We start from the raw sequence: 14,060 nt of genomic DNA on the forward strand, positions 1-14,060 counted from the left end.
TATAATTGTTAGTAAATGCTACTCAAGACTTCTACTCCATCAGCTCTGGTGGGACACCCTGCAAGCTGCAGACTTTTCGTGGTACATTTTTCTGAGGTTGTTGAACATTTCGACTGGATTTCACGGCAGTCTGTAAAGTGGAGACTGTCAAGCAGCAGAGCAGGATATCGCCACCAGTAGGCTGGATGGACTGAGATACTCAACATGAGGACGATAGATTTGTACGTAAATTAGATAAATTAAGTCAGAATTTCGATGATATTATAGTTGAAAGAAAAAGGAGAAAGTAAACAGAGAGAGAATCATTATTAATTTTTACTACAAGTACCAGGCTAAATACTACCAATTATAATGCAATTATAATTATACAATTATAATGCCCCTTTACCTGATTGACAGCTTCTAACATCCACCACTATGGAACCTACTGAAAGTCTAATTATTCAGTCACCAACCACCTCAACAAGTAATTTTTTCATGTATTCAGTCTTAAAGTCTTTGCATCATCTGCCAAATGGTTCACTAACATCCACAGGATTTCAACCATTTCTATTTTGAATCAAGAATTGAAATGCTTTATGGCCAAATGTCTCACATTATTTGTTTTCCCACATGAGCACCAACTTGCATACTTTGTATGGATGAGCTTGTCCCCGCTACAGCAAGAAGGACGAGGAGTAAAGGAGACACGTATGGGCCTATTCAAACCGAAATGTGTTGCTTGAAACGTGTCCTGAGAAACGTATTGCCCACAAGTGGTTGGTTCTACTGGTTTTTAGAAAGTTTAAATATTCTCAACCGCATCGCTCGTCAACGTCAGACTTGGCCCAGGCAACCAATCGGTTAGAACAAGAGGTAGGCTTTAGTTATTAATCACTTCCTGTTTTCATGGTGCTAGATGTGGTTGGAACAGACACCCCCTACCATAATTAGTCTTTCTCAATATTTAGTATTTCGTCACTAGCTCTAGCAATTTCACCATGAAAAGGGATCCTAATAAACTTTCCACTGGCACTATTTAGCAACCTGCTATGAGACTGGGTTGGACTGTTGTATAAAACTCAGGACACACTGACATTTAAAACAATGATGTCAGCAGCATTTTTCTGAAAAGTTCAGAGAGCTTTCAACAGGAACCACTCAGAGCAGTCGCAAAAAAAAGGCTGAGTGCTCAGAAAAAAAAAAACATTTAGCTACAAACGCTCTCTCCTCCTCTCAAGAATTTTTTTTTTAAGATGTAACTTTCATTTTCAATACAAATACGCACTCAAAGTAAATAAAGTAGGATGTCCACATACATTTGGCCATAAATTGCAAGCATATGTCACATGATTCAATCCATTTTCTCACACCTCAAAAGCAGACTTTAAGACTTAATACAAGCTACTATGGTATAATTTGTGCAAGCTACTGGTATTACATATGATTATTGATTTGATTCTCTATATCTACTTTTTTTTCGTTACTGCATAACATACTGTTCCCCGATGACAGTCCACACAGACATGTAAAATGAAAGCGTTGTTTACATTGGCATGGCAATGCGGGCTTGGCTGCTGTTGGGGATCCAAATGTCGGGTGCACCGTGAACTTTTTGATGCTGCCACCGCCACCAGACATACTGACTGGTCTGGATGGAGCTGTTGGAGAGGAGTTCTTTGTCGTTTTAAAATGGTCAGCATTGACGTGCACAATTGCCGTAGGGGGAAGGTGGACGTCTTCACTGTCACTTTGGTCTGAGTGTTGATTCCCACTGTGATTTGACACACTTGGACTCAAATTGGGTTTTGTGATGGTTAAATCTGCTGGCTGTTCGCTATTAACCTGGAATGCTTCCACACTTTCATTCAGAGCTACATTACTTTTAGCCTTTGTGGCATTTGTCATTTCAATCGACACTGAAGGGGAGTCTTTAACAGTTGTTGCATTTGACATGGTAAGGTATTTTAAGCCCACGGCAGTGGGGTTGTCACTCCCAGGAGGCTCCTCAAACCCTGAAATGAAGTCTCGATCTGAGGAAACAGTGGTGTGTCTGGAGGGGATATTAGGGCCAGAAATGTGCAGGGGGTTCTGAATAATGGGAGTTGATGCTGCAGCAGCAGAGCAGGGAGACGCATTTTCATCAGGAAATGATTGAGCATGTAGGACAGCTTCTGGATTCAACGTTACATCCAGAGTTACATCATCATTGGCAGCAGAAGCGTCTTCATCTGCTATATGTATTTTTGTAACAACATTCGCAGGGTCAAATAAAGCAGAAAGATGTGATGCAGTGAGATTACGTGCGGGCAACGATACTTGATGGTCGACAAACCTGAAAGCATCTGCTGTTTCTGAGTTGTTTGCATGCTGTTGCCAAGCATCGTCCTTCTCAGACTCTTTGGCTGAAACAAGAGTTTTTGAGGGGCTGGAAGCTTGGTGAAGGGGAAGTGATTGGCCGAGTGTGACAAACTGCTCAACAGGGTGTCTTGTGGATCTTTGGACAGACTGGAAATAGTCATCCAGTGGGGATTGGGTTGTTGTGGGATGGTCTAATCCAGCAGTGGGCCAACTGGGTGACAAGAAGTTAATGCTTGTAGTGGGAGATGAAAGGGGGTGGGAGGTGGCTGTTTTGTAGGAAAAGATGGCAGGATGGATGGGAGGAACAAGAGAGGGAAAAGGCAATGTGAGGGTTGCTACAAGAGAAAGAGAAGGCAAAACGGATTGTGACAGAAGACAGGGGGTAAGGTGGGATGACTGCAGCTCCAGAGGTACAATGCTAACATGTATCTCTGCACTTCCTGTGTTCTGACTCATGTTTAGTTTTTCACTTTTATTCCAAACTGTGCTCAAATCTCGCAACCCAGAGGAAGACGTCTGGGCCACGAGAAGAGGCTCAAATACGGGAGTAGCAGAGGGTGAGAAGGAAGACATTTCCTTTCCCACCATCCATTCTGTCACCCTAGCAACGTGCCTCACTGTGACAGCAGTAAGGGCCTCTGAAGATGAAGTGAGCGACAGGTTGTCAAGGTGGTGTGAAAGGGGACTTGAAGTTGAAAGGAAGGGATTTGAAGACAAAGAAGAAAAGGTAGAGTGCAAACTTTGCGTTCTATCAATATTTTGTTGCAGCAGAGCTGGAGTGCTTTCAGAGGCCCAAAGGATATCTGACAACTGATTCCCTGGACTGGACTCATCTGGCAGAGAATATAAATTGCTCAAGTCTCTCTGATCAGAATGAACCAACTGACTTGCTACATGAAAAGAAGGCCACAACATCTCTGACAAACCAAACTCAGGGTCATGAAACTCCTGCGTTTGAGGAGGTAAATCTGGTGTGAGCACTGCAGAAATAGATGCAAAATTCTCCACAAATAATCCAGCGGGTTCAATTTGACTCAAGGAGGAGTTTAAAATAATCCCAACTGAATGGAGTAAGGCATTTGATTCTGTATCAAGAAGACTCTCAGAGTAGAGTATATTGTTAGCGAACTGTTCAAAAGAGGGTAAGTGGAATTCAGGGAGCCGTGGACCATCAACAACTAGCATCTGTGATTCACTTGGAGCTTTAGAAAAGAAAGGAAGTGAGGATGCCGAGTCAACTCTTGTCACCCCAAAGCTACTTTGAAGGTTCGAGGACAGAGAAAGAAATGGCTGAAAGTTACCAGCGACTGACTGACCTGACTCTTCAAACACACCGTCTGTTTCTGAAAGCTTTTGTTTGGCACGCTGGGAAGAGGAGGGGAGAAAAAGGGAGGGATCAGCAGATGAAGGAGGAGGAAGAGCGGTTGTTGATGAAGCTGATAGAGTGATGGAAGTAGATGCTGACAAAAAGAGAATAGAAGGGGATGGGAAGGTTGCTGAGGAGTAGTCAAGAGGCAATGCAAAAGTGTTAGAAGAGGTTTGGAAAACAGGATGAGAAAATAAAATTGAAGGTGTATGAGATGAATGTAGTTGTGTAGATATGTCTGTACTTGTAAATAAATTGTTAATCAGTCCAGCCACTATGATGTCTGTTTCATACACACTTTCTAGTGAGTTTAAAGGAGTCGAGGAAGAGGATAATTGGGCCACATCCTCCATTGGTGGTGCTGAAGAAGAAATTATCTCCTTGAGGAAAATCTCTTCTGCAAGGAGTGTAGAGGTCTTTAGTTGTACCATTGGCAAAAAAGGGGTTGGCTGGGTAATGAGGGATGGGTTTGGTTGAAAACTCGAGGTGTACACTTGTTGAGTGATGGCTTGTGTGTAGGAAATGTCGTCTTGCTTTTGTCCATTAAAATATGTGTTTTTTGGGATCGTGTGTTGAGTTTGAGCTTCTGTCAAAGTCGCCGTAGGAATATAAGACCTGCTGATGGATTCTTGTGAGCGGGATGGAGAAAGCTTTCTGGTTTGGATTTCTGAACCACTTCCTCTCGCAGGAAGAAAATCCCCTTGAGGGTCTGATCTGTTGAGTGATAGCTGGTTTATGGCATCAGGGCTGACGGAGCCTGGAGGGATGGCAGTGGGTTGGTTCAAGGCATAGGCAAACTCATACAAACTGAAAGCACCGCCATCCTCCTTGAGCTCCATCAAATCATACACAAACCCTGACGAGTACTCATCGCCCAGTGGTGCCAGTGGTTCAACTGTGTCTGTCCAGTCATCCTTGGCAACCGATCTGTTTTCCCCAGTGATCATGCTGGGCAATGAACCCTGCAGTGCTGCAGGTTTGTTCTTCCTGTTATGCGCTGATGACGGTGACAATAATGATGATAACACCAGGGGAGGTGCCTCATCTCTACGTTGATAAGGAGACAGCCCCTGAGGTGACACCACCGACTCTGGAAGAGGTTTTGAGTCTTGAATTATTGGAGGTGTCTCCTTGTGTGAAACGTTTGGTGGTGAGGTAAGTTGTGCTGATGTATTAGAGCGAACCGTTGTCTTAACCAACACATGTGTTGAATTTTTCAACCTGGGTACATGCATGTTGCCAGCTGTGTGTTCGAATCCACCTGATTGTGTTGTGTACATAGGCCTGAAGGTGGATTTGAGTCTGCTTGGCTGTGCAGGTTTTGTGATGTGAACCACCGGCCTGGAAGGTGCTCTGGTGGATGCTGGGTCTTTTAATCCAGTCGGCCTCTTCCTCCCCTGCCAGATCAAAGGGGTGGAGATGAAGCCTAGGAAGGTCCAGGAGCTATGACGCCTCGGCCTTGGGAGGGAGGCTAGAGGTCTAGGATGAGGGGGTTCTGGTAGAGTTGGGGGATCTGGAGGTAAAAGTTTGGGTTCAGATGCTTTTTTTGTGAGAGATGGGGTTTGGGTCAGACTGGATACAAAGGACCTAAGATGAATGAAAGCTGGCCTAGTTTGTCTGACTACGGTCGCTGAATGCCTGAAGGATCTAGCTGTATTTTGGCGTCTTCTGTTGTGAGTAGCTGGACTGGCAGCCAGAGGCTTGTACTGTTCAGGCTGCTGAGGAGGAACGTTGGTTGTAGTAGTTTTGGTTGGAGACTCCTGCGCTGTTGCCAGGGCACATCAAACCAGACGCCATGATGGTGAAAAAGCAGGTTACAGATAATAAATACAAGTATTTTACAGCAAAAACCTCAAAGCTGTATTATACACAAAGGGTTTTAAGAAGCTCCTGATAACTTTACAACAGTCACACAGCAGTACGTGAAATAGTCACCGAATTTTAATGCAATTTTTTTTGTGTACAGCACAGACTTTCTGTTAGTCGGGACGACACAAGGCTACAAAATGAAAGTTACGTTTTGGCAACAAAACCTGTAAGGGACCATTGAGGGGGGGGCTTAATAGTCTTTGTTGAGGGGTGGGTAACCCAAAATGTTTTAGTCTGGGGGGGTCCTTAACTTTTGTCATGAAAACAGCAACATTTCAAAGTGCTTTAACCTGCTCCGGAGCAGGTTATTGTCAGGTTTGTCTTGTCTTGGTTTTTTGTCTTGTGAAGTTTCCTGTTTTATTTTGAAAGAGTAACTCCCCTCTCGTTTCAGGTCACTTGCCCTTCCTCATGTGTCCCTGGTCTGATGTCATCCCTGATTCCTGATTGTCTCCACCTGTTGCCCATTATCCCTCTGTGTATTTAAGTCCGTGTCTCCCCTTGTCTTGTGCCAGAGTGTTTCGTCTCTTTGTCCTGTCCAGAACCTCCAAGCCATGATCCATAGCCTTGCAACAGAATCTCCGTCACGTTGGTATTTTTGCGTTCTTTTATTCAAGTGCATTTAATTTCATAGCCTTGTTGTTTTTCCTCCCTGTGGAGCAATCTTTTGTTTGTACCTTTTAAATTTTGAATAGCTTAGTTAAGTTTGTAGCCTAGTTTCATAGCCTTGTTGTTTTTCCTCCCTGTTGAGCGATCTTCTGTTTGTACTTTTTTTATTCAGAATAGTGTTGTTTAAGTTTATAGCCAAGTTGTTGTTTTTTCACTCATACTCAAGTAATTCTCAAATAAAAACCTGTTTAACCTGCGTCTGCCCTGCATCTGAGTCCTCTCCCTTGCCCAAGCCTGACAGTTATGTTCCTGAAGATATCAACTTGGAGCAAAGCACTGCCTACTGACCAATCAGCTCTCTTGAAGACGGCATCAGCATTTGTAAAAGATCCCATGGAGCTTGGTGCGGGGGGGGGAAGCTTGGTGCATGGATCGTAAGCTCTAGTTAGTTAGAGCTAGTGTTCAGAGAGCGATGTTTTATATGAGAGATACAGATTCTCATCAGAGGGAATGACTTAATTGTGTCAGCGTACAGCCTACTTACCACTTTGAATTATGTTTTTATATTTATTTTATTTACTACCAAGTCTTATACCGCCGGGATTGCAGCTGAAAGAATTAGGCTCATGTTGTCATACACCACGTTATACATCTAAGCAACACATTCATTTGTTTAAAGTTATGTTTTGGGCCTTTTATTGCGAGAGGACATCGTGAAAGTTAAAGGGGCAAGAGAGGGAAGACATGCTTTAAAAGAGGACCGCAGGGCGGATTCAAACCCGGGACCACTGCAGGGAGCCTTGGTACATGGGGCGGTATCTCTACCACTGAGCTATCAGCACAGGTAATTTGTTCATTTAATCAATCAGATCTAGTAGTGCCATTATAACGGGGCAGTCATATTATACAACGATTAAATTACGGAGCAGATGTTCATCACATGATGTTATTGATGTGAAATATTAATAACCATTTATCACTCAATATTTGTGATATGACATATTGAGTTGATAAATTGTCAGGGGGGGGGGGGGTCATATTAATTCTGCCATGTTGATTGCAGTCATGTTAAAATAAATGATATCAGAGGGTGTTATGCATAAAGTGATCAGAGGTCCGAAAATCCCTTCGGTGGGTCTTAAAATAAATAACATACAGTCCCTCAGTTAGGTTGGCGAAAAACAGAATTTTGGACTTCAAATATTTATGTAGAGTTAAGTTTAGACAGCAAAAGAACATTAGGTTCAGGAAGTAAATTTACATTTTAAGTCCCTGTACACAATCACTGAATTTCAATTTAGTGACTTTTTCAACATCTGCCATGCTGTTATATCATATGAGCCAACCCAAATGTCCTTTAATCAAGACAAGTTTGAGTGTAAGAAAACTGTACCTTGATTATAAAAGTTTTTGATTTGATTTTCTTACAGAGGAAATAATATAACTAAAAAGACAGATTAAAAGCATAAATAATAGAAAACAAGTACCATAGGTGTAGAAACCAAACCAGATGATGAGATTTGATTGTTGTATGGATTAAATCAATAGTATGACAACAGGGAAAGCAGCTACAGGCAGTACAGATCAATCTAAGTCATTCAGAGCGATACCACATCAAGGCACCAGTGTGATAAAACAAGATAACAGCAGCAGGCAATATCAAAAACCTCCTGAGTGAGAAAAGTAGAATTGTGCAACTATGCCAAAAAAGAGAAAATATACCTTTCCTGGATTCATAAAAACGTAAAATGCAGATTTTTTTTTTTTTTTTTTTTAAATAGGTGGGAAGCATAAAGAAACCTTGGCTGCCAAACAAGTGAGCATCTTACCCCGGGAGGAAGCAGTGGAAACAGCTAAGTTAGTGGTTGGTTCGTTAGAAGTTACTAACAGCAGTGGAGGAGGCGTTCCTGGATGAGACAACAGGGAAAAGAGGAGAAGGGAGGATGTCCAAAGACAGTATAAGATAAGAAGGCATGATTGCAGTTTTAGGGCCCTTTTACACCTACCTCGTTTTTACTGTATGACCATGAAAATAGTTGGTTTCGGTACAGCCTGGTCAACTAAAAATGATCTTCCCATACAACGAAACATTGTGAATTAGATTCCAAGGGAAATGTATTTTATCAAGGGTTATGTTTGTTCTTGACTTATCACAATTTGGTTTCAAACGAGCCAGTGGAAGTTCACGTAGGGAGGAAGTCTGGGCGGGCCCTAAAACAAAGGACTTTCACCAGGAGACTGGTGTTGGTGTCCCGTTGGAACCAAGTAGTTTTGTTGCGTTTCAGTTTAATAGTCATTTGAAGACAAAACCTAACTAAGTAGTATTTTTCGGTTTGGTTTTGTTCGTTAACCACTTACTTAAAACTGCAACCGTTTGGACAAGAAAAAAATACTCTTCCCTGGAAACGTAATTGAGGTAGAAGTTCAGTTATATGGCAATGTAATATTGTAGCACTTGAGAGGACAGCAGACGAACCAATCAATTACAAGTATAGACGCATCTCATGTAGCTACGAGTCTATGGGCCCTAGTTTCGTGGTGCAGCGCAGGGTGGCGGAGCCGGCGTAATGCAAGTTTTGACCTGCGCAGCCTTGCGCAAGGTCAGTTTGGCAGTTTGGTGGATCGCCTGCGCCAAGATGGGTGTGGCGGCGCAGCAGGGGGAGGCGTCACAGATTCAGCTTGGCGTAGCGGAAGTTTCGTGGCAAAAAGCCTTGCCGAGACTTCGCCGAAAGCCCGCCAGCTCCAACCTGGTCTACTCTCAGCGCAAGGCGCAAATAAAGTCCATTCATTCAAGGCGAATCACAGCTGGCGGAGTGGAAGTTTGGCTGACGGCGCGCAGTGCGCACACGTCACCGAGACCTCACAGGCAGGTTTCCACAGTTCCAGGCACATTTAAATGCAATAAATAATCACAACAAACACTATTTAATGCAACTAATTGAATCAACACGTGAATTTATATCTATATAGATTGTCCCGTCACATCTGACGTCAGATCAAAGGCGGATGGCACGCGTAACGGAAACTCAGCCTCTCGGACCAAAACATCTCCCTCTCTCTCTCCTGTTTTTTATAATATCGGCATTGTTATTATTATGATACGCACGCACAGCGCGTGATGCGCGTGGTGGGAGCGGCGGCGCTGCTTCTGTCATCGGGTTGTCAAGTGACGGAACTTGCACTGAACCTCCCCTAACGCATTAAAGGAGAGGAGAGGAGCTCATTTGATTGGTGAAGATCTGAATCGGCTGTGTTAATCCCAGTCCACGCCTTCTTCTCCTCCCTCTTTCCCACTTGCGCGGGTGGGAGTGACGGGAGGTGTGCCTGCGCGAGCCTGCGCGGTGCACGAAACTTGCAAAGTCCAGGCGGACACACCCCGTCGGCGTGGCGCAGGTGCGCTGAGAGCTGACTGCGCCTGGTCTACGAAACTAGGGCCCTATAATTCATTAGTTCTTTAGTGTGCTCCCATCATTGCAACTTAAAACCAAAACTAACCATTGGTTCACACTTTTAGCTGTGAAAAGGCCCTCAGTGAGCATTGTGAAATTTAATCATTTATTTTGGGGTACGTGTGTTGTGAGAAATGTAAATTACAAGCAGAATGCAAAAAGAGCTACAAAAAAAAGGATCTTAATCACAACTTATGAACATTCGTCTACAGACAAACCTAAATCAAAGAAAGAATTAAAGATAATTTAATGTAAGTGGTTATTGTTGTGGTTTTATGACATATAATTAACAATAGCGACAATCACAATTAGTTAAAGTCCACGTTCCAACTATTGGTCCATAATGTATTTGCCCTGTTTACTTTATAAAACAGCCAAAAGTAAGCTCAAATTAAGTCAAATGTTTTCATGCATAAATATTGTTTCACCCACTGATACATGAGTATAAGCAATAACCTCTGTTGAAATGTTAAATGTCGAACATCATGTCTTGGGTTTATTCTTCACCATAATGTTTTAAGCAGGTTGAGAAATAAACTGAAACTTAAATTTAATTACATTTCCTTTTGTTCTAAATTGCTGGAATTTTACATCTCAGATTTATTGCTGTGTGGCTTTGAAAGGACCATGTTTATCCAAGAAAGAGGGCTGCAGGCCTCTGAAGCTCCATGTGTACAGTTCATTAACTATAAGCTTGTCAGTGATGGGAGACGGACCCGCTAAACGTTCACTGGTGCGGATTCAAACCCAATACCTGCCGGCTCTGAGTGCAGTTGTAACAGCATTAAGAGTTTTCTATGTAAAGCTAGTCCAGTACTGTTGATCTTACCATGCGCTGGGGGGTTAGTAGCTGGCTGGTTAGTAGGAGATGATGAAGCAGTTGGCATGCTGCTGCTTGTCTGTTGTGCTACAGGGAAGAAAACAACCACAGGATATCAGCTGTAGGTACACCGATCTGTGGACAGGTGAGTCGTAGCAAACACAGCAGCAACAACAACCTGTTAATCATGTTACATGTTGGGATGGAAACTGTAAAACACAGCTACATCGTGAGGACGACAACCAGAAAAGACATGTACATTGTGAGGACGACAACTAATGTACATTGTCGGGATAACAACATGTAAAAAGAGCTTGAGAGGACATCAAACCTAAATGCACAGCTACAATGTGAGCAAACAAACAGCTAAAGATGGAGGCATCTTTGACAGGAGCATGGACTTAGTCTCAAAGCTGATTGCATCAGGTTTTATCTTTGTTAAAAAGATGACATAATATAATATCCCTGTATCCCTTAGAGTAGCAAAAACATATTTGAAAGAAATAAACCGCTTATGATTAAACATCAACTGTTAACACACAGCCTTAATTAACTTGCAGATCCTAATTAACTTGCCATCAACCTGTTTTTAGTGCTGAGGTACAAGAAAAGAATGGGAGACTAATGTTCATGTATACAAAATTTCTTGACAATTTTGCTAATTTAACTGGCTGTGAGACTGTCCTTTTTACTCTTGTGACTATGTGGCCACTATGAAAAGTGCAGTCACACTAGAGGACTGTGCCACAAAAAACATTTGCATTTGAAGCTTTTCTCTCCTGAACACAATAACATTTAGGGCTGAAGCCTTCACTAATGACATTTACACCAACAAAGCAGCGAAGCAGATGAAGCCTTTCCGGCGACGGAGCTGGTGGTGATGGTACTCATGGTTGGGGTTAGTAGTGGGTGTGATGGGAGGAACAACCGGACAAATGAAAGGATACCCCAGAAGGACAGGGACCACACATGGAAAACAAAATGCTTTGAATGCTGAACTCAGGTACACCCAAAGCTTTTCTGACAATGCAACCCAGTCTCAAGGCAATTTGTTAAATATTGATCACATTTTATTTGAGTCATGTACATGGACCCACATTTTTTTGTGTGCGTCTATTTCAGCACAAAAGCAAATGCTAATAGAAAGTTAATAAGGATCTTTTTTCATGGTGAATGAATTAATCACATACATGACTTTCCAACATGAAAAAATGGAAACGTCGTGTTCGTGTACATTTATCAGTCAATTAAAATGTGACTATTTCACAAGCTGCCATGAGACTGTGTTCAATCTTGTCACTTCCAACATGCACAAACCTTTAACATGCTCATTGGTCAAACTGCCCTCATGCTTGTGTTAAAGTTCACTTTATGCAAAATGAAGCAGATTTTTGACTTTCTATGTTAAATATTTAAAATTCTAGTGAAGTGCACTTTCCCTTTGTCAAAATGTCCTTATATCCTAATCAGAGAACAATTTTCATAGATGCCTGCGAACATTCATTCACCATTTCAACTCAAATGGAAAAAGAAGGACAAAAGAGTTAATTAAGTAGTGAAGATTTGATGAACTCATTTTTTTTAATTAAGTGGTTGATAATATTTATCTTGTCCCTGTCCTCCTGAGTCAAACACATTCATACAGGGGAATTAATTTAAACAGAAGCGCTAGATAATAGTAGGTAGGTTTTGACTTTTTTCACTTTAAAAAAAAGAAATTCATGGGTCATTGAAAAAGTCAAACATTGCACAACTTCAGGGGGGCTTTTATGAGCAAAATCTCTTTAAAAGACCAAGGATAATTGTATTTGATAATAAACCGTACATTAATTCCATAAGAAGTCTACTGTTATCTTAAATGTACAGGAGGGGAGTAAAAGACTTTAGTTTCAATTGACACACATCAAGCGATAAACCATCACCGATCATCAGTACAAGTGAACAATACAAATGAGCTTTTTAAAAATAAAATAAAATGGAAGAAGGAGTTTGAAGAATAAGAGTAAGGGAGAAATAAGTGCTGGAGTGACAATAAGTGGAGAAGGAGGTGGAATTAGGAAGGAAGGAGGCTTAAGAAGCGACAATGAGGAGGGAGAAGGCCGCACGAGGAGGAGGAGGAGGCTTGCTTACCGTGGGTGATGGCATTAGTAGCATGGATGGTGTTAGTGGAGTCAGTGGATGGGGTGGCGGGAGAGGAAGCAGCTGGGGGTGGGGATGAGAGAGAAAGATGCAGCAGACGATGAATGTTTGTGAAGCTGCACGATCATCTTCACTGCAGAACCTTTAACAGTAACAAGGCGGCTCGCAATGGGGTCTGTTGTTTTCTAACCAAGTTACAACAAGAAACATGATACCTGGGGGTATTCCAGAAAGCAGGCTCAACCAACTCTGAACCTAACCCTGAACTCTGAGTCAACCAACTCTGAGATGGGCAACTCTGAGTTTTGGGTTCCAGATCAGCAGTTCTGAATTAGTTCAATCAACTCTGAGTATGTAAACTCTGAGTTACGCGCGTGCCTGCCGACTCTACAAAGCTATCATCAATGGCACTCCGATACTACGATTCACCATGGCAACCAGGAGAGAGTTGTTACATATTACTGAGTGTTTATGGAGAAAACAAGCTCATCCTTAGAAAGCGGAGCAACGTAACTGCATCAAAGTAGAGATAGTTTGCGTGGTAGACATTTACTGCCTGAATTAATGTGTATACTGAATGTAACCGTCGATTTATGTAAAGTTGATAACGTCATTATTTTTGGGTGTGCTTTTTAATACTGTGGTGTAATGTTTAGCAACACTGCCTACGGTGCAGGCGACGGGTTCAACTCCCGTATTGCATGAGTGGAAGTAGCAAAATGTACAAATCATATTTCACATATTAAACAGTAAATATAGGCTGCTATTTCAACACAGAAATGTCCTTAAATATTTCAGAAAACTCCTGTACAAAAAATCTCAAGAGCTCTGCAAAGAATCTGGATTATGTCCGTGATATGAAATGTTGAAAATGTGAGTCGGAGAATATTGTTATGTGATCGGTAGGAAAAATGGTAATTTTCTACTAAGTAATCAAAATCATCTCCCGACGTAAAGCTGCAAGAATCACTTTTACTTCCATATCGATGGTTGACGAGGAAACATCTTCCCATTTCTCCACAGTTGGTCCAGATTCCAGAAAAAGGGGGAGACATGTATGGAGCACCTCAGGGTTTGTTACTATGGTAACTGACCTAAAGGTTGAGTTCACTCTTTTTCTGGAACGGAAAACTCAGAGCATCCCTCTTCTCAGGGTTAACATACTAGTTTTGGAACACACCCCCGGTGTCTAAATTCATCCTTAAAGTCTGGATTTGCAGTGAATGCTTGTGCAGCCATGATATCAACAATAATGATGTACACACCAATCACAAAGGTTAGTGTTTAACTCAGTCGTGTGTGTGTGCGTGCGTGCGTGCGTGTATGCTGCTTTCTCTCCCTCTCTACCCTTCACCCCGACCACCTTTCTCCTATATCCCTGAATAGTCAACATGGGTAAAGGCTTATTTGTCATTCACTTAAATATTAGGAGCTTGCCACATAAAAATCATATTTTAAGGGCCTGGCTTGC

General features: G+C 42.2%; 1 protein-coding gene across 10 annotated transcripts in view; it reads right to left on the reverse strand.

Moving 5' to 3' along the window:
* The window catches only part of adgrg6 (adhesion G protein-coupled receptor G6), a 165,360-nt gene that overhangs the window by 43,170 nt on the left and 108,130 nt on the right, over positions 1-14,060 (reverse strand). For 3 of the 10 annotated variants that reach the window (XM_084031045.1, XM_084031044.1, XM_084031052.1), the window contains 3 exons: positions 12,581-12,652; positions 10,460-10,537; positions 8,011-8,088 (listed from right to left, as the gene is read on the reverse strand). The exons of 1 other annotated variant lie outside the window; for it this stretch is intronic. In XM_084031045.1, coding sequence (XP_083887171.1) covers positions 8,011-8,088; positions 10,460-10,537; positions 12,581-12,652 — 228 coding nt within the window. Of the gene's footprint in view, positions 1-1,478; positions 2,258-8,010; positions 8,089-10,459; positions 10,538-12,580; positions 12,653-14,060 lie in introns of those variants that run through there. 6 more of the 10 variants (XM_084031047.1, XM_084031048.1, XM_084031050.1 and 3 more) reach the window with 6 other exon arrangements.

The sequence above is a fragment of the Eutrigla gurnardus genome (assembly GCF_963514095.1).
Source record: "Eutrigla gurnardus genome assembly, chromosome: 16".
NCBI classification, from domain to species: Eukaryota; Metazoa; Chordata; class Actinopteri; order Perciformes; family Triglidae; genus Eutrigla; species Eutrigla gurnardus.